The following is a 21,543-nucleotide window of genomic DNA, read 5'->3' on the forward strand; positions in this document are numbered from 1 at the left end:
CTGTGAATGCAAGTTGTAAGGGTCTGAGGGAGTGACTCAAGGTATGTGAAAATGACACTTAAAGACGATACATAAGGTCAAGACTAGTAAAGTTTGGAGTTTCGTTGGAGTTCTGATATGGTATTAAAGCAGGGGCGACTATGATAATCACAGCCTCAAATTCCTAAGTTTCCTTTGGACTTGAGAACAGGGATAAGGAGCGAGGTGTGGCTAGGGCAGTGTGTATTCTTGATGATAGTTCTGGCAAAAGAGAGCAGTGTGTTTTCTTGGTGATGGTTCTGGCAGGTCAGAGCATGTCTGATATGAAGGTCTCCTCACTGCTCTGACTTTTGGCTCATCACCTCCTGAACTTCAGCCAGTTTTCTATTTTTCTTTTTTTCTCACTGAGAGCTGCTTTTGCTTCATGACTTCTGTGATCTCATGTCTTTCTTTAATAACCTTTTTTTTTTTTTTGCCTCTGCACAGAATTATCAAGACTGTGATGAGTTAATTCTTACGTTCCACACTGAACAGTGTTCTAGAATCCCGAGCCTACCCTGACAACTTGTAGACCACAAATCACCTGTCATTTGGCCTTGATGGCACCCACACCCAACCTCCTCGATGAGATCACTAAGTTCTCCCAACTAGAACCTTAACTATGTGAAACACTCCCCAAAGAAAATATCACTAGAAGAACGTCAGTTCACTCAGGCAAAATGTGTAAGCAAAGACATCCAGGCAAGAGCCTGAAATGAATTTACAACTATATCTAGCACTCTGTCCACATAGACATTTAGTGACAAATGGAGCATGTACCAATCTATAGGTTTTAGGGGAAGTCCTCATCTCATCACCATTTCTGATCTTAAGCTGTATTACAGAGCTGTAGTAATAAAAACTGAATGGAGAACCCAGCTGTAAATGGACACACCTATGGACATTTGATTTTTTTTTTAAATAAAGAAGCCAGAAATACTCAATGGAAGAACAAAAGCATCTTCAACAAATGGTGCTATGCTAGTTTGTCTGGATGTCAGTATGTGGAAGAATGCAAATAGATCCATATCTATCACACTGCACAAAATTCCAAGTGGATCAAAGGCCTCAACCTAAAACCAGATACACTGAACCTGATAGAGAAAGAGGAGAATAACCTTCAAAGCATAGGCACAGAAGACAACTTCTTGAACATTACACCCATTGCTCAGGCACTAAAATTGACAGTAAACAGGACTCATGAAACTGAAAAGCTTCTGTAAGGAAAAGGACAGCATTCAAAGAATAAAATGGCAGGCTACAGAATAAAGAAATATTTCGACCAACTTCACATATGATGGAGGGCTAATATCCAAAATACATAAAGAACTGAAGAAACTAGACACGAACAAACCAAACAATCCAATTAAAAACTAGGGTACATATCTAAACAGAGAATGACTATGAGATTCCATCTTAATATCCATTAAAATGATGAAGATCAGAAACAAGTGACAACTTATGTTGACAAGGATGTGGAGCAAAGGGAATACTTCACTGCTGGTGGGAGTGTGGACCTGTATAGTCACTTTGGAAGTCAATATGGTAGTTTCTCAGAAAACTGGAAATCTATTTACCTCAAGACCCAGCTATACCATTCATGGGGACTCACAAAAATCAGGGAGCCTGTAGGGGTCTGACTTAGGTCCTCTGCAGCTGTTATGGCTAAATAACTTGGTGTTCTTGTAGAATTCCTAACAGTTGGGGCGGGGGCTGTCCCTGACCCTTCTGCCTACTTGTGAGTCCCTTTTCCTCCTACTGGGTTGCCTTGTCCAGCCTTGATGTGATGGTATGTGCCTGGTCTTACTGTAGCTTGTTTTGCCATGTTTCGTTGATATTCCTGGGAAGCTTCCTTTTTTTTCTAAAGGGAGACCGAGGGGTGATGGACCTATGGGAATGGAGAGGTGGTGTGGAGAGACTAGGGGAATATAATATATGAGAGAAGGAAAAAGGAGAATGGGGTCATGAGAGGGGAATTTTTGGTGCTTGTGAGAAAACTCCAAGAAAACGAGACAAGAGCTAGGACTTCGGTTTCTTCAAATACATGTAATTGTTCTTAGGATGTGCTTTTGTGCCCCTCCCAGGTGTAGCATATTGGGGTGACTTTATTTCAGCTGTTGTTATTCATATGGCTCTATGCAAAACCACGTTTTTGCCATTGTGCAGCTTATTCTTGTGATGTTACACTTACTCGGGTGACTCTTCTTAACCCTAAGAGTATAAATTGTCTGATGCTTTGAATAAAGTTGGCTATTACATGAGACTTTAGTTCACCTTGTTTTTAGGCCCTGCTCTCCCAAGTTCCCACCACAATTAGTGGCACCTGAACAGGGACCTGAAGCTGGCTATGAGATAGGATAGTGGTCACACAAAGAGGTAAATGAGCACAGTGAAGCAGAAAGCAGAAAAGTATTGAGAGTGTATACTTTTTTTTTTTTTTTTTTAAAGCAAAGGAGGAACACAAGTATACTCCCCAGTTTTCTGAAGGAATTTTAGATGAAGTATGAGACAGAGTCTGAAAGAGTACTGAAGAGGCAACAATAATAAGGGAGGGAAAATCTGCTTGTCTTAATTAGGATTTTACTGCTGTGAAAAGACACCATGACCAAGGCAACTCTTATAAGGATAACATTTAATTGGGACTGGCTTATGGGCTGAGAGGTTCAGTACAGTATTATCAAGGTGGGAGCATGGGAATATCCAGGCAGGTATGGTGCAGGAGAAGCTGAGAGTTCTACGTCTCCATCTGAAGGCTACTAGCAGAATACTGACTTCCAGGCTGCAGGACTAGGGTATTAAAGCCCATGCCCGCAGTGACACACTTCCAAACAATGCCACTACCGAGGCCAAACATATACAAACGACCACACTGTTCAAATTTGGGTCAAAATTGGGCCAATTAACTTGGGCTGTTACTAAAACACTTGGGGAAATAAGGAGGACATTAATCACAAGAAAGAGATGGCTAATTCTTTGAATGAATAGCAACTGGGTGATCAAACCTTAAAATTGGTAAGAAGCAATGAAGGAGGTTTTGTCGGTGCAGGCAGAATCAAAAGTAAAACCAGTACCACCCGTGTTGGTGGAGAAGGTTAGCCATGTATCCTCCATGGCCTGAAATGATCCTAAAGCATGGGATGGGGAACTTTATCAACTTAATACTGAATTCTCTCTACTTTTTGATGAGGAGAGCTTATGAAAACACTACCTTTACATCTAAAACGCTACCTTTACATCTTAGGCAAGCCAGGGCATGGCAGGAAAATAGAATTTAGCAGTTCCTCCCTGGCTTCATGAGGTACACTTGATATTTCCAGTGCAATCTCAACAAAGTCAAACTGTTTGTAAGCCCTGTCATCTCTATTTCAAATGCTCAAAGGAAAGGCAGTGTCAAACAGGCCTACTACATTATCTAGAGAGGCGAGAACTACAGCTATTTGATTCTAGACTAAAAGAGGCATTTGCTTATCATGTGGATCACTGCCTTTCAACTTATTTTCCCCAGTAAATTGTCGTTTACAGGTATTATAGCATACAAGGATAAACTTTGGGATGAATTTATTTACAGCACAAAGGTCATAAAATATTAACTGCTTACCTTACTCTTCTTGCTCAATTTAGTAAATCTGGGGAGAACCTGATGTCAACAATTATATAGAATTGATCCTTGCTGTATCCTATTAACCTTAACATTTAAAAGAGCATTACAGAATCTATGAATTTTTAAATTTCACTTGCAGATTACCATGGAAGGATAGGAAGGAAATCATCATCCAGCTGGTAAGCTATAGAATTCTCTCATGAATGGAAGTTGTAATTACAAACATTGTCCAACCTTCTCCATTCCATACTTATTTTATTGATGGTTCATCTAAGGATATGAGTGGGATTCATGGTATACTTTTTTTTCCTCAGCCCAACAAGTGGAACTGGCTGTTTTGATTCATCTATTACAGTTAAGGAAAGTTGGGAGTTTGCATCTGTCGTTGCAGATGGATCCACTGAAACATCAGGATTCCTCTTTAGCTCCTCCAGCCCTGAGCCATCAAAGACACTTGCAGAGTGTGAGGAGACAGTGGAAGTCACCAGAAAGATAGCAAGCCTCCAGCTAAATGACAAAAGGAGATGTGGCTCTACCATCAAAAGTCAAGTCTGCCCACCTGGAGCCAAGTGACAGCCTATGCACCAGGGGAGAAGGTACCTTGGGTTGTAATAGACTTAACTCTTTCATCTGGAGAACGGACTTTAATTTCTCCTTAGAATTTGGATCACTTCCCAATTGCATTGGACATCATAAAACTTGTATTTCTATTAAAGGCAAATATGAGATTATATTCTACAAGATACTAGAACTACTAATCATCTGGGTCTCTTTTCAAGCTATTCTCTAGATTTCTGTGATCAATATAATAATGTAACTAGTAGTATCAGACATAGTTTGGATCTCTCTTCTTGGTGGCACAGAATTAAACACAATGCTTTTACTGTTCTACTATCAAATTGTGTTTATAACTTGCTTGCTTATAGGATACTCACACATCAAATGTGAATTAGATTTATCTAGAACATCGCAAGTCAAAATCACTCTGGGTATCCTGCTATCAAAAAATAAAAAAAGGAGGAGATGCCAGCGAGCTTATGAGAAAGTTCCAAGAAAACAAGACAAGAGTCTTGTGACCTGAGCTTCTTCAAAACACAGAATTGTTCTTGGAATGTGTTCTCAAGTATCTCCTTAGTGCAGCAGATAGGAGTGAGTTTACTTCAGCTGTTGTTATCCATATGCTTCTATGGAAAACCATATTTTTGCCACATGTGGCTTGTCGTTGTGATTGAACACCTCATGTGATTCTTAACCCTCGGAGTATAAACTGTCTTTATAAAGATGCTCTGAATAAAGCTGGCTATTGCATGCAACCTCAGGGTGACTCATTTTCAGGCGCCCCTCCCATAGGTTCATGCTGCCAACTAGAGCAGTAAATGACAGTTATATTATTAGTTATATTATTCACACGTACATGGAAACTGTCCCCCTCACTGGTTGTATCTGGTTGGTACTTACTGCTTGAAGTCCTACACATGGCTGTTTGGCTATAATGGTTGCTTACTTAAGAGTGTGGAAAGGTAATAAGACAAGGATAGCAGCTACAAATAACTTTTTTTTTTTCTTTTTTGTATTTTTTTGCAGAAAACGAAAGGCGATGAGAACACTCTCTGAAACAGGTGAGGTCGCTAGGACAACCTTTCCTTTTCTTTTCTTCATGTCTCCGAACCATTTTGATAGAGTTAGCAGGAGTTGGTGAGTGGAGGGCCACCCTCCCATACCTCTTTTCAGTTCCCGGCCTCTCAATCTCCATGCATTCAGTCCAGCTTCTTAGACTTTTACTTATATCTGCCTGAAGGAAGAATCCTTGCTCTCAAAATGTATTTAAGCAGGCAGCTACTTAACTGATTTTTACCTATTAAAATATAAATGCTCCTTTTGTGGACTGAAATACTATTACTCAGACTTTAACAGTTAGTCTAAGCTTACTCAGTGGGCAGAGGTCTCTGGGTTCAACTCCAGCAACAAAAACAAAACAAGTCACAACCAAAGAATATCATGTAGCTGGATGTCTACAATGAACAGTCAAACTGTTCTCTTAGTAATCGTGAGTATCAATGAAAAAGATGCCATAATGTCCTATAGAGATTTACATTGGGAAAAGGTACAGTAGAGACAAGTGCTGCACTGAGCCTCAAGAAACAGGAAGAATTTGAATATGGCTTAATTGGTGCTAACATTAATATAATTTTAATATTAATTTCAATAAAGAGCCAAGAAAAGGAAACAGACTGTCACTCAGTTTCTCCCAAAGCAAGAGGCTTACTCTGAGCCTCCTGAGGTCCCATCCTGTAGTGCAACCTCTGCTTCATTTCAGTAGTAAAAAGCATGCACAATTCATTAAAAATGTAGACAAGGCTTTCTGTTATATTTATTTATTCTCCAGCTTGTACAAACTGGATGTAGAAGCATAAACATAGTACATTTCTACCATCTTCAACAAAAATATAACCAATATGTACAATTATTGTATTAAAAATACAAAAGGGATACAGACTCCACCAATGTCTTTCTAAAAGACATACAGGTACAAGTGGTATCAAAAGTATGAGGAAATCACCAGTTAATTTTACATTCTGCACTTGACATCACAGAGCGAACTGAGATTAGCAGTCCTATGTTCTACAATTACTTAATGTTTAGATAACATCTGTGCAATTTGTGGTAGAGCTAGAGTTTTGTCTTTCTAGATGCACATGAGGTCCATAGCCTATAGAGTAAAACTGGCAATAATGCATATTACATGGAAAATTACAAATGCGTAAGTGACAATGTGATACAGAAGTAGACAAACGCCATGACATAGAAGAGAATTATTAAATAAAGCACTGACATTGTTTGACACAGTGAAAAAACACTGCAATTCGACCTTTAAAATTTGAAGCTATTTACGTTTATCTACTGATCAATATGATCAGCTGAATTTAATGGAAAAATCCAAGATCAGCAGCCCCTCACATCTGAGTACTACTCGGATTGGCAGCCTTCACTTTTCCGGAGTCTGTGCAAAAACAACACAAGAATAGACCGGCAGGGTCATTTTCAGTCATTCTTGGGCTAACAGCAGCTATGAGCAGGCGGGCGCTACCCTTAGGCCTTCTCCATATGCAGCGTCCACAAAACCACTTACAGGTCAGTCTTTGGCGACTAACCCACTTTGCAAAGGCTGGCGTATTTAACCATGTCTGTGACCTTTAATCATGTTTAAAGACATACTCTCTGGTGCCAATCCAGCAAGGGGAGGCTGTCTTGAAAGAGCAGTACGAGCAGCTGGCATTCGCTCCAACACCTCAGGCTGCTTCACTGCAATGCTATCCAGTTATAAATGTTTCTTTTAAAAAATAAAAACCAAAAGCTCTAAAACCCTAAATCAACAAAACTCAAAAAAAAAAAAAAAAAAAAAAAAAGCCCCAAAACAAAAACAACAACAAAAAAAACATAACTTAAAAACAGGGGTTGCCATCCATTGTAACTGAGCAGGACATTCTCTCAAACAACACCATCCTGCCTCCTAAGGCTCAGACAGGACACACAAGTCCTAGTTCTCTCCCCTGGCCATGTGCAAACAGTTTTACACTAGAGCCTCACCCACTGGGGAAGGAGCAGGTGAGGAGTCTTGGTATTTAAGTAATTGGCTAATGTTTGATGCTTCTGGGCTAGGGCACTTCACGGGCATGGCCAGAGGGACATGGGAAGACAGAGTCACCACCGCCCAGGTTTTCCCTCGGTGTGGCCAAACCCTGTCCGGCATATTTGGTTTTTCAGAAACCCAGGCTGGCAATCCTACTTAAGGTTCAAAATAATACTGTAATCATTAAATGGATATAACATTTACTCTCTGAACACAATCTTTAAACTTATTTTTTAAAGGATATTGTAAACAAGTGGACAAGCACTGTACTCAAAGGATTTCATATCAGTCTTTGTCTTCCTTGGTGGGTTAGAGACCCCAAATAGTTCAAAGGCTGGCTTTTCTCATCTTCCAGATGAGATCAGGGCTGGGACTGGATTGAAATCTAAGAGGAGGATTGGGAACTCCTTCCAGGCATGGAGAAGTGCTGCTAGAGGGGTCACCTTGTGACGATCTTGGAATTTGGAATGATACTGCGTGATGTGGCAGGCAGCAGCTCAGAGACTGCTGGGCTGTGCATTTTCAAGCAACAAGTCTGCAAAGTGCCAGGGCAATTTCTTCACAGTATTTCACATGCAAAGGGGAAAGGAAGAAGGGGAGAAGAAGCCCCATGCTGCTTTAAGGCAGGGAAGGAGGCAAACTGGTCCACCATCCTCAGATGTGCGTGCCAAGGCTCCAAGGCTTGGGACGTCTTCTTGTGCTCTCCTTTGGGTGGCTCACTCTGGATCAAGGAGCCTGTGCCTCAAACAGCAGACACTTGTTCATCTTCTGCAAACACAGCAGGAGAGAAACCAAAATAAGGAATCAACAAATAGATATTTTTTTTTTGCGCTATCATGCATTCACTTAAGTTAAAAAAAAATATATTTTAATGACGCTCACTTAAAACTCATATTTTTGGCAAGCAACTATTCATAATTCTAAAAGTTTAAAAATGGGTGCATCATCAAGCATGATGGTGTACGCCTTTAATTCTAGTATTCAATAGACACAAGCAGGCAGATATCTGTGAGTTTGAGGTCAGCCTGGTCTACAGAGCAAGTTCCAGGACAGCCAGGGCTGTACAGAGAATTCCTGTCTCATGCTGTAACTCCCTATGTAGACTAGGCTGGCCTCAAAGAGATCCTCTTGCCTCTGCTTCCTAAATGCTGGGATTAAATCTGTGCACTGTCATACCTGCTTTATACAAACTACTAAAAAAGCAGTGGGGTGTAGTCATTTAGGTCCATAATTCCAGCACCCAGGAAGCTGAGCCAGGAGTAAGTACCTGAAGCTGGTCCAGCCTACTGACTCGTAAACAGTAATCATTGTGATGGCCAGTCTAGGTTGCCACCTTGACTAACCTGGAAAGGGGAAATTCTGACTTGAGGAGCTGCCTCCATTAGGTGGCCTGTTAGATATTGTCTTGATTGCTAACTGATGCAGGAAGGTCAGGCCCGCTGCACCGCTGCAGGTGTCATCACTAGGAAAGTGGACCTGGCCTATAAATATGAGCTGAATGTGAGCCTGGGTGTAATCCAGTGAGCAGTATTTCCCCAGGGTCTCTGCCTGGTTCCTGCTCAACTTCCCGGAATGACAGACTGTTACCTGGAATGTACGATATAATAAACCCTTTCCTTCCCCAAGTTGCTTTTGGTCAGAATGTTTCTATAGCAGAAAAAGGAACCAAACAAAGATAGCAATAAATAAATAAAATTATGTTCATTGCATGCTTATTGGTTGGAAAGCTATTAGTAAAATTTAAGTTCTAAAACAAGATGTATTTTTTCTAAGATTTATTTTATATGTATGCCTGTTTCTGTGTGAGGTACATGCATGTGAGTAAAGTTGCCCCTGGGAGCCAGAAGAAACTAAGGAATTTCCTGCGCTAACATTTTAGGCAGTCGGGAGCCACACCTACATGAGTGTGGAAACGGAACTTCGCTGCAGGAGCAGTATACACTCTTACCCACAGAGCCATCTCTCCAGGCCTTCCTTTAAAAACCTTAGCTTTTTCAATTTTATATGTGTATGTACACACACACACACACACACACACACACACACACACACACACACGAGAGCCAGAGGCCGGCAGAGTGTGTTGGATCTCCTGTAGCTAGAGTTACGGGGCGCTGTAAGACGTCCATATGAGTACTGGGAGCTGAACTCTGATCGATCCTCTAGTCAAGAAACAAGAACTCTTAGCCACAGAACCATCTCTTCAGCTACACGCCCTTCAGTTTTTAACAACACGGTTATACCATAAGAAGTCTAGAAGGAGTCCTCTTTCCAAGACTAGGGGTTTGTTTCTGAGAACCCATATGGGAGGTCACAACCTTTTTTGACAGTTCCAGAGAATCAAAAGAAAAAGTGTTCCCATTTGAACTGGCCTCCACAGGCAAAAGGCATGCATATGGACGGACACACACACACACACACACACACACACACACACACACACACACACACAGAGGCAAGCACTCATAACCACCTTAAATAAAAATTAATAAAATATTCCAGGAGGGCTGGAGAAATGTCTCAGAAGTTAAGAGCACCAACTGCTTTCCCAGAGGTCCTGAGTTCAATTCTCAGCAACCACATGGTGGCTTACAACCATTGATAATGGGACCTGACACCCTCTTCTGGTGTGTATGAAGACAGCTACAGTGTACCCACATGCATAAAATAAATAAATAAATCTTTATTAAAAAATTACAGGAGAATATACAAAAATGTTATTTATCTCTAATTGAACGACTGTAATTCCCACTTATTATGTTTAGATTTTGCTATAATGGTTGTGTAATAAAGTAAACTACCCTGAGCACTTAAAAAGAGTGAGGACCAGGACCTCCTTAACCTCAAGCCCGTGGTGGCAGGATCATCTGTAGAAAGGCCGAGGGCGCTACACTGTGCACAGCTTTTTACTTCTGTCATTTCTAAGCCACGGTCTACCTACTAAGTTGCCTAGTGCAATGTTTCCACTGGAAACATAACCAGCAGTGCTTAATAGGTGAAGATGTTTCTCTGAATTCTTGAAATGAGCAATAACCAGAGATTCTTACTCTTATCCTTAAAAGAGCCACAAACAAGCTTCAGCTTTACTAAGTATTGTGATGGAAATCCAGGCTACCTGTATCACAGGTAGAATTAGCACCCCCTAGGTCCAGGGCTCTACGGGGTGGGGGTTGGCGTGGGAGTGGGGGTTAATTCCATACCTTCTTACAAGCAAGCGACTCTGATAATCGCTGCAGTTCTTAAACCATTGAAAGAAAAGTTCTTCCTCTCGAAAAAGGAAAAATTAAAAAAATAAAAGAGTCCTCTTCAGCATGCAGTTAAAACTCCTGGAGCCACCGCCCCGACTCTTCCAAGCTCCCAGTGGGTTACCCCAGGAGCCCAGGTGGGTTGTGGGGGAAGCCTACCGTCCTCCTCCGCTCCGGCAAAGCCCTGCGGCTGGAAGGGCGCTAGGCGTGGGTCTGCGTCGCTGGGCTTGTGCCACTGCGGCTTGCTGCCCGGCCGGCTGGCTGTGGCTGCAGGCGGCGTCTGGCCCGGTGCTGGGGCCTCGGTGGGCCGTGCCACCATGCGGGATCGCTGCAGGGCCACGTTGTAATCCGGGGGCTTCCTGGCTGGGTGGCAAGGCCCTTCTGGGAAATCGGCAATGGGGATGCCCACGTAGCCTGGAGGTGTGGGAGGTGGCTCCCGGTACCTGCCTTCCTTCCGTGCTGCAAAGACAAGGCAGGGTGTCAGGTACAAGGCCTTTTCAAGCTGCGCAAGGCTGCTGTGCAGGGTAGACATGTAGCAAATACTCACCAGATCATTTCTGTTTAGTGTTATAACTGCTGAACAAAGCTACTTCTGCAAGCCATGGGAATTCAGCTAAAAATAGCTGACGTTAAAACTATTGGCCACCTAACCCGTAGCCCTATTGTGAAGATTAAAGCAAAACAAGGTACAAGAGGGACCAGGAACATTCCTGGAACACATCGGTGCAAGGTAAAAATCCCCTTTTCCTCTTCTCTTCCTGTACCTGAAGAGGGATACAGTTCATGTTTGCTGGGCATTTCCCAGTAATATCAAATGGAGAACCAGTCCTATATTGCTCCAGCTCTCGAGGTTTCATGTTGGAAGACAGTAAATTAAAGTAAAATCAGAAGACTGGCTCAGGATAACAACGTACAGAGTCCTGGAAACCAAAAATGGGATTTGCTTTCCTGAGAGCTTATGATTTCTTTAATGAAAAGCTATTAATCTGTGACCTGTAACCGGAAATTTGTGAAACTGACTACAAGTCAAGTTTTCTTTTCTTGATTTTTGTTAGGAACTAGAAATAATTTTTCTTTCCTCTCCAGCAATAAAAATTCTAAGAATTAGTTTGTTAACAGAAAATGTTTGAAAACAATCAGCTGAAGAATTATGAGTTGAACTTCCTTACTCAACTTTAAGGCGTATTAAATTTCACATCCACGGACGTGACGTTTATGTGGCCACAGAGCTATTTCCTCATTAATACAAGTGATGTGATATGGTTGTATTCTAGATGGTTTTCTCCATACCTCACAATCTACACTGCAGTTTTAGTAGACAGACATTCATACATGCTGCAGGGAATAGCACTGATATTGTCAAGACCTCTTCCATCCTCACACTAACCCTATTAGGATAAAATTATGGGGGCTAGAGAGAGAGCTCAGTGATTAATATCACTGTCTGCTCTTACAAAGGGCCCGGATTCAACTCCCAGCACCCACATAGCAGATCACGGGGGATCAGACACTCTCACACAGACGTTATGTTGGCAAAACACCTATGCTCCTAAAATAAAAAGAAATATATCGTTTTTTAGAAGGTAAAATTATGAAGCCCACTTTAAGGACGAGCAAGCATAGCAGGGTGTCTGAAGTGTCAGGACAGGGATTCTGGCTCTGACTGACACCCCCCCCCCCCAGTCTTTACTCATTTCTGAACTCTTTACTCCTATTCTAGAATGCACAAAGAATTTGTTTAACAGAAAAACAATGTGTCTGTATAACAAAAATCAATGAAAAAGGTTTCAATATACAAAGGATATAGAGTTCTTAATACAATTCAAGGGGACAAGAAAATAATAAACCATTCTTGTAAGTTTCAATGAAAGGAAATCACTCTGTGAAGAATATAAATATCTATCTTAATAATTTTCAAGTAAAGTGAAAAAACTAGACTATATAATAGCCACACCAAGAACCTATTAGCTGTGGGCTGAAGGCTAATCTTTACTGAATGTTTAATTGCACATGTCTGACCACAAGGCCAAGTCACTCCAGCTCTGACAATACCGCTGAGCTGGAACCATGTGCAGCAATGGAGAACTGAGAGAGGGCCCGGTTCCACAGTAGTTAGGTGACACCCATGGTTCAGGTGCACCCCAGCATTCCATTTCCACACTTACCGATGAGTCCCTTTGTAGTGCTCGGTGTCACAGCTATGTGGGCAGGCATAGGGACAGGTTTGGCTTCCTCTGTAGTCACAGGCACCATGCTGCTGCTCTCTGCCTCAGCGGAGACATCCTTCCCACCCCTTCGCTTGATAGTGCCTGTGTCGCCTTCCGAGTCTTCTCCCCAGTAGCCCGTGGAAGACGCCCAGCTGGCCCGGGATTGGGCTTGTTCAAGACTCTCTCTATTTTGATTTTGTCTATTATATTTTGTGCTATGATCAGAAAACATAATTTGGTCCATATGGCCACCAGCAGGCCATATACCTGCAGCATCCCCTGAATAGTCAAAGTGAGTGTGCCCAAATGGCAATGTTTCCCAGCTTCTCTGGTGCTGAATGGTCTGTATGTTGTCATGAGAACCACTTGAACATGACGTCCAGCTCCCACGACCGCTGTCAGCGGCATCGAGGGAAGCACGGTCCCCTTGGTCATGGGAAAGCTCCTCTGTGCTTGGAGAAGAGATGACTGTCGCTGTGGCGTACAGGCCTCTGCTTTCAGACGCCGGGGCATATGACCTATCCAGCAAAACACAGCAAAGGAAGACGTGAGGCTGTTAAACAAACACCCTTTTGCTGATGAGCTGTTACACTGCTTTGAGACAGGCTCTTGGTTTCAAGTCTAGGCTGGCCTTCAACTCACGAACCTCTTCCTCAGCCTATGTGTTAGGATAACAGACACGAGCTGCCATGCTTATAAAATATCTTTTCCCTTAGAAAGGCGACTTTCTTCCACCCCAGAGGGGAAGAACGTACTCTTGAATGGGATCAGAGATCTGCCATATTGTTCGTCTCTTTACAAAGCAAACGTGGGGAGAGAACAACCTGCTACAAAGAAGGAACATTTACACTTTCCTTACAATGCTCAGGTCGGCAGAATACACTCCTCTACTCTGGCAGGCAGCTCAGACAGAGACTGGGCTGTGTCTACCACTTTCTTCCTGCAGCACAGAGCCCCAGAGGACCAGGAGGAGTAAACACAATTACAAAAGCAGACTGCCCAACAAAAATAGCAAGGCACTTACTCACAGTCCCACAAAAGAGAGGAAAGAATGCAGGAACAGCCGCTCACCCTAAGCTGTATTGATCAGGCTCTGTCAGGGCCCGCCGCTCCATCCTGCCCACACCTAGGTTGCTCTCCACAATGCTGACAGAATGCCTCTGGCGCCGTTCATCGTGCAGAGAGACTGGCACCGAGTCAAAGGAAGAATTGCTGACAATACTGGATCGTGAAGAAATCTCACTGTGACCAGAATCTGAGAAATTATCCACGGTACCACTGAGAGCCAGCGCATAACCTGAATGAGAAATGTAAATGCAGTAATTAGATATTTTAGGCTTCAAAAATTAAACAGGTCCACCAAATGGGCAAAAAATATAAGTTGACAATGAAATGTTTTTTTTTTTTTCCCAAGAATGTATAAATAACCTCAAGACCGAGAGATTCAAATTTTACTCTAATAAAGTATAAGTTGCTTATTCAATGGTGAGAAAAGTAACTACTGTTACACACCCTCAGTGAAGATGAAGACACTATGGTGTGTCCCGACTATTCTTGCTTCTTAGCTACAAACACACTGCTGTTGATAAGCCCAGCTGAGCACAGCTCAAGACTGAGCACTTGTCTGGCATGCCTGAGACATCAATTTCAACCTTAGCAGAGTATGACAAGACAAACAAAACTGGCCTCCCCAAACCTTCCAAAACCAAACTCCATCAAGAAAAACCTGTGAGTCTTAGAAATGTGGACCAACCCTCAAACTGCAGACAGTGAGTGTCTTATTTTCTTTTTTTGTTTTTCAAGATAGGGTTTCTCTGCGTAGTCTCTAGCTGTCTTAGAACTTGCTCCGTGAACCAGACTGGCCCTGAACTCAGATCTACCTGCCTTGGTATCTCTAGTGCTGGGATTAAAGGTGTGTGCCACCACACTTGTCTGAGTGTCTTATTTTGAATAGATGTTTTGACTTTTAGAGAATGGCACTGAAGTTCAACAGGAAGTATCCACACGTTCTTAAGAGTTTAAGTGGACACAAAGATGACAAAGATAAGACATGAAGAAGATACTTTTGGATTTTTGTCATTTATTTTTTCAACATTAATAATGTATTAGTTAAGTGGCCTACAAGAGAGCCGTTCTGAAGGATGTAGCATGCATTTCCTCAGCCCTGCATTGGCTCAACAGATGTTCATTTCCTGTTCTAAGAGGGCTCATAACTCTCAGCTGTTCCTAAAAATAATTTTGATAGTCACAAGGTTCAGGGAGAGGGGAAACTTGCCGTCACAATTTTATTTATTTAATGAAAAACTCCTCCATCTTTCTCAGCACTCAATTTTAGAATGTCCACAATAATATAAAGCTGATAAATAGATAATAACACACAATGTAAATTTCTCCTCTTTTAGCCCAGGATAGCATCTTCCAATCTTTCTGTTTACCAACCTCAGTGCTGGGATTAGGGGCCTGTACTACTACACCTATCGTAGTATAATGCCACTTCCAAAACAAATACAACACCGGAGGGCATCCAAATGTTAAACTCTGTCATTTTAGTCCATACAGACCCTGATTTATATTTCAAAAGCTACACAGGTCTTGATAAGGTTTAACATGGTTAATAAATCACACTGCAAGTTCCAACAGACAAGGTTAAATCTCTCCTCACAAAGTCTGCCCCAATGCCTGATGCTTGGAGGCATTCTTCTATTTTCTTAGATAGCAAGTCAACTAGCTTTCCCAGTAGGCTTGGTTCTACAAGCCCTACCCATCCTAGAACTTCCAGGAACATTGTTATTCTTGTTCCTGTTCTCAATTCAAAGAGAAAACTACCAGGAGCCAGCAGACTTCAGCTGACTTCCACTGCCACATAGCAGAAAAGAACTGTGTGCACTCAGTGAGCCCTGGAACCACTGTATGCACATGTACAGAAAACTGTGGTTAGGCTGACTCTGCTCTGTCACTAAATTCTTAGCCCCTTTCACACTATAAGGAAAACAATCTCCTTTACTCACACATGCAACTGATAGGCCAGCGAAGGGAGGGAGCAACATGGGGAACTGTGGAAAGAAATTATCTCAGCTACTTTAATCTGAGAGAATATCAACCTAAAGATAAATGCAGTCTCTTGAAAACAAGAAAGGCAATCAAGACTCATAATCTGTATAATGAACAAAATAAGGAATATTAATGTTTCACATTCTCAAGGCCTCTTTTATATATTACTGTGGCATACATTTCAATTTAATTAGAAAAAATTTAATATAAAAACAAATTTTCCTACACTTATGATTAGTAAAAATAAAGGGGGTATAGATATGTGGCAGGCGGGTTGTGGGCACTAGGGAAATTGTGGTCAGGTTGTAAAATGAGAGAAAAATATAAATAAATAAATAAATAAATAAATAAATATTTTAAAAAGTTGCCCAGCAGTGGTAGCACATGACTGTTAATCTAGGGCTCAGGAGGCAGAGGCAGGAAGATTGCTGCAAGTCTGGGGCCAAGCTGGTCTACATGATTAGTTCTGGACCAGGCAAGCCTCGTAAGTTTTTTGTTTTTTGTTTTTTTTTAAATAATAATTAAAAAAAAAAAAATCACAAAATATTCCCCACTCAAAAACCAAAAGGTTTGAAATAGTTATATAAGCAAATGCTGTCTATATCTAAAAGAAATATCAGGGAAGGAGCTGAACTCAGTATCTCAAGAGTCAAGTGTAGCACAGTGAAGCCTGGATAATTAACCAGAAGAGATGTCTAGGAAGGAGTCTGAAGCTGAGAGATAACAACACCTACTGTGTGCTCACCTGTGTTGCTGCCTGCAGAAGCATCAACCAGAGTGTCAGCAGAACAAGGACCAAAGTGTGACAAAGGACCTCAGCAGACAGACTATGGGGACAACAGAAGTATGAAAAGGGACCTAGAAGCTGAGGGGTCTCATCATCCCATGCCAGCTACTGCAGGCAGGAAACACAGGGACCCAGCAGACCAGTGGGGGAACCTACTGCAGCACCCCAAGGGAATGAACACAGCCCAAACCAAGAAAGGACACTGGCTGAGAACACAGTACCTTCTATTTTGTTTACTGCTCATTTGGGTTTGTATTATTTTATTCTTTAATTATTATTTTATTTTACCTTACATTTTTATTATCTATAAATATACATTTAAGCTTTTTTTTTTTTTTTTAAAAAAAAACAAGTACATACATGTTTTTACCTTAAGTGTTAAGTTGTTGGGCTGTAACCTGTATCTCACTGGAAAATATATTTATTTTTAAATTTTTATTTATTTATTTTATGGGTATGAATGCCCTGCTTTTGTGAGGCTGGTGTACCATGTGGGTATCTGGTGTCTGAGAAGAAGGCCAGTATCAGATTCCCTGAAACTGAAGTTGCAATTGATTGTGAACTGCCATGTGGGTGCTGGGAACTGAACCTGGGACCTCTGGAAGAGCAGACAGTGCTCTTAACTGCTGAGCCATCTCTAGTCTCTACTGCTTTCCTGATCCTTCAGCACACATTTCCTCATTCTTACTCTACTTTATCCCTCCCCTTCTCTCTTCTCATTCACTCCCAACTTCACTGCTCCAATACTGATGCTTTTAACACACACACACACACACACACACACACACACACACACACACAAATCCCATCCCTTAGAAACTACTTTCCTCCTAAAAACAGTATCCACTGCTGCTGTCTCCAAACCTAACAGAAGAAAGACACCAGTGAAGACTACCAGTATCTACCATAAAAAAGTAATTAGGAAGAGATTAAACTATATTTGTAGAAGTCTTGAAAACCCTACAGATTTGATAAACACTTTCAGTCTAGTACAAGATATAAATCAACATGCAAAAGGTCTGCACTTTTTCATATACTAATAGTGAGCTACAGAGAAGAAAATTAGGAACAATATCCCACTAATAACCAAGACACAGTGAAACTGTCCAGGGATAAACCTAACAAAGAAGGTAAGAGACTGGTACAATGTAAACTTTTAAGACACTGAAATGATATTTGTTAAATTTCAAGGTAACACTTTTCACAGAACTAGAAAAAAAAAATCCTAAAATCCTATAGAGACACAAAAGACCAAGAGAGTCAAAGTAATTCTCAGCAGAATAAATACTCCCCAGAGTACGTCATATCTGATCTCAAACTATCCTAGAGTCACGCTGACACCCACAGCACAGTACTGCATAAAAAGAGACATGAAGATCAATGGAACAAAAGGGAGTGCCCAGAAACAAACCCACATAATTACATCCACCTTATTTTTGACAACAGTGTTAAAAACATATGCCAAGGATGAGAATGGCAAAGCACACATGTTGGTACTTTCACCTACAGAGAATGAAATTGGGTCCCCATCTCTCCTCCTACATGAAAGACTATCCCAAGTACACCAAAGACTCAATTTAATACCTAAAATGATTAAACTGCTTGAGGAAACTCAAGGAAACTCAAATTCAAGATATAGGTCCAGGCTAGTAGTCACATAGCAGCAGAAACAGCTCCAAGAACTGACAAATGGGATTATGAACTTCTCCATAACAATAAAAACTACCCACTGAGTGAACACAGGCTATGGAATGGGAAAAAAACCTTTGCCAATTCTATCTCAAACAAGGGTTGATATCTAGACACTATCTCTCTCTCTCTCTCTCTCCACACACACACACACACACACACACACACACACACACACACACAACTGGAAAGATGAAACATTCCAAACCACAATGGCCACCAATAAACAAGCCACTCAGCTGAACATATAGCACTCAAAAGAAGACCAGTAAAAAGTTTAAATTCCGGCATTCTTAGCCATGAGGGAAATATTTAAGGCACTACTGTCAGAATGCCATTGAGAAAACCAGTGACAACAAAGGCTAATGATCATATGGGGGAAGGAGAGTCCCTCTTCATGGCCTTGGGAAATGTAAACTGTGCAGCCACTATGGAAATCAGAGTAGAGGTCCCTCAAAAACCTAAAACCAGAATTATCAATGAGCCAGCTATACTTACCCACGACTCCAACCTACAAGATATGTGCACATGTACGTCTACTGGAGCTCTATTCGCAATGCCAAGGATACGCAAGATGCCCAGCAGAAGGGTGGACAATGAATGTGGTGCACATACACAGTGAGGTTTTTATTCAGCCATGAAGAAAAATAAAACTATGGAAAGTTCGGGAAATGGATAGAATTCGAAAATACTATCCTCGGCAAGAAAACCGAAGTTCAGAAAGACGAATGAGCATTTTTTTCTAGTGTGTGGGCCCTATCCTCTTATCTCTAAGGTTAATGTCTTGGGTTTGGTGGTAAGAAAACGGATATTCCTGTGCCGTCAGCAAGCCTGCTAGCGCACTAGCTGTAACACTAGCACCTGTCTTTTGACAGTCAGTTAAGGGGAACCACAATGTTAAAAGTAGCGTCATTCTTGCAAGTGTATAAAGAGATGAGGAAAATCCACTGTCACACCCCATCAGACCCTTTGCATACGTTTCAGTAGAAACTTAAGAGTGAGCCGCTCTTGAGTCCCCTGGACCAAACACGTAGACCCGAGCAGGGACAGGAGTCACTGCGTCCTACCTTTCCTTGGAGAGCTCTGAGGTGAGGTGGGGGGTGAGGACAGCTGTGAGGACGCATTTGATATTGTATCTTCGGCTTGCTTCCTATGACGCTCCAAACTCCCTTCTTCAGACAAGGACAGGATTTTCTTTAAAGCTTGTGGAGAATTTATGCCTACAGAAAAAGAATAATAATTCAGGCACCCATTTTAGACAATGGCAAGGACTGAGGGTGTGTGGCCCAGTGACAGAACACTCGACCAGCACACTCAGGCTTTCCAATAAACAAGTGAACAAAGACTGAAAGACTAAATTAGTAAAAGCCCTTTTTTGTTTCAATATTCAGCATGGCCAGTTTCAATCTATTTCTGACCTAAATGTTCTGTGTGTTCTTCTGGTGTACAAAGCACAGCATATGAAGCAAGGCATGGGACTGACTGATCAGCCATCAGAGTACTTGAAACACTGCTTTTGATATGTTACATGGATTACCAACCCCAGCCATAATAGTTATTCAGCTCTGTCTTACTAAGCAGCAGTGGGGGAAAAACCAGAGAACCGGACATTTGAATTAAGGATGAAGGCAGGCATCCCATTTCAACTCCAGTTGTGCCTCAAGTTTGAGTTAGGAACAAGACATTTAGGCATTTTAGGAAATGTCAGCTCTGAGAAAGAAGACAGTGGGGGAGGGTATTTGTGGGAGGAGGGGAGACAGAGTAAAGGGATGAGAGTTAACAGGAATCAGCCACAGAGTCAACGAGAGGGCTCCAAGGCGGCCATGTCATTAATATTTGATCAAATAAAGAGAGGGAGAGGAAGGCAGGAGACGGCTAGTCTCCTGTGGAGTATTCCAGAAGCCCAGGAGAGGTTTCTGAAGGGGTGGGTGGAGCCAGTACCAACACAGGAATACAGAAGGAAGATAGAGAAAACAGAATCCCATGACAATTCAATGAAATAAGGAAGTCACATTAAAATGCCTTACAGATTCATTACTTTCAGGCTGCTTTTGAACAATCAAGACATTTCTGGAAAGTTATAATAGCCTAAAATTGTCTTGAGTCCGGGCTGGTTTTAATAATCATAGATTTAATTGATCCATTAAAAAGAAGTTGACAGAGTCCAACCCTTCTATGTATCCTCTATTAGTGGTGTGACAGTGTTTTATTTTATTTTTGCTTGTTTTGAAACAGGGTCTCACATATCTCAGGCTGGCCTGGAACTCTATGCAGCTGAGAATGGCCAAGCACTTCTGATTCTCCTGCCTCCATGTACTGAGTGCTAGGATTGCAGGCAATGACAACCAAATCTGGCTTCTGTAGTGATGGGGATGGAGCCCAGTAATTCATACATGCTAGGCAGGCGCTCTCTGAGCCCCATCAACAACCCCTTGATGCTGTTTTAATGTAATTCTATTACAAAATCACTCTTAAAAGCAGTTCTTTGATTAAGTATCAAAGTATTAACATACACAGTATGCACAAATTTATCCACTACATTAATGCTACATGAATGGTTACTTTTTTCCCCTCAAAACTGTATTAAGCTGGGTGTGGTGGCACATGCTTTTGTAGGACAGAGGCAGGTGGATCTTGGTAAGTCTGAAACTAGTCTGGTCCACATAGTGGGACCCTGGCTTGAAAGATTTTGTGGGGGGCGGGGGGGAGAAGAATACTTTTATTCATGTATGTGTGTGCTTGTGTCTCTATACAAGCACACTAGGCTTCTTACATTTATTTATTTATTTATTTATTTATTTATTTATTTATTTATTGTGTGTGTTTGTACCATGTTGTATGTGTGGAGGTTAGAGGACTACTTGTTGAAGTTGGTTCTCTCTTTCCATGATGTGGCACCCAGGGATATCTCAGGTTGTTAGGTTTAGTGGCAAGCACCCTTCTTCACTGGCCATTTCACTGACCTATGAATGAACAATTTTGATAGGAAACTATTTCCAGGGCCAGTCTCTCACACACACTTTCCAACAGACTTCCATTATCTCTAGGTGGCTGTAGATAAGTAAAGATGCTACACATTAGCAGCCATGTTTGGTGCTTTGAAATGGTTCTAACCATAACCTATTTACTTTTTGAATCAGGCTTTCATTAAGTATCCCCAGCAGTCACTGAACTTTTGCCGCCCAGTCGGGCTGCAAACTCACAATCCGCCTGGATGCTGGGATTACAGGTATGTATGACCACACATTGCAGGTACAATGTACTTTTACTAAGGAAGAAGATGCTGGAATTGTTTAGGACAAAATAATCTCATG

At 41.7% G+C, this 21,543-nt stretch overlaps 1 protein-coding gene across 8 annotated transcripts in view; it reads right to left on the minus strand.

Annotated features, from left to right (window-relative positions):
- Positions 1-5,978: 5,978 nt before the first annotated feature.
- The window catches only part of Rapgef2 (Rap guanine nucleotide exchange factor 2), a 224,518-nt gene continuing 208,953 nt past the window's right edge, over positions 5,979-21,543 (minus strand). For all 8 annotated transcript variants that reach the window (XM_076932542.1, XM_076932543.1, XM_034500567.2 and 5 more), the window contains 5 exons: positions 19,297-19,449; positions 13,774-13,999; positions 12,661-13,220; positions 10,655-10,954; positions 5,979-8,018 (listed from right to left, as the gene is read on the minus strand). In XM_076932542.1, coding sequence (XP_076788657.1) covers positions 7,993-8,018; positions 10,655-10,954; positions 12,661-13,220; positions 13,774-13,999; positions 19,297-19,449 — 1,265 coding nt within the window. In that variant the 3' untranslated portion in view covers positions 5,979-7,992. The remainder of the gene's footprint in view (positions 8,019-10,654; positions 10,955-12,660; positions 13,221-13,773; positions 14,000-19,296; positions 19,450-21,543) is intronic.

This window comes from Arvicanthis niloticus, chromosome 4 (genome assembly GCF_011762505.2).
Source record: "Arvicanthis niloticus isolate mArvNil1 chromosome 4, mArvNil1.pat.X, whole genome shotgun sequence".
NCBI classification, from domain to species: Eukaryota; Metazoa; Chordata; class Mammalia; order Rodentia; family Muridae; genus Arvicanthis; species Arvicanthis niloticus.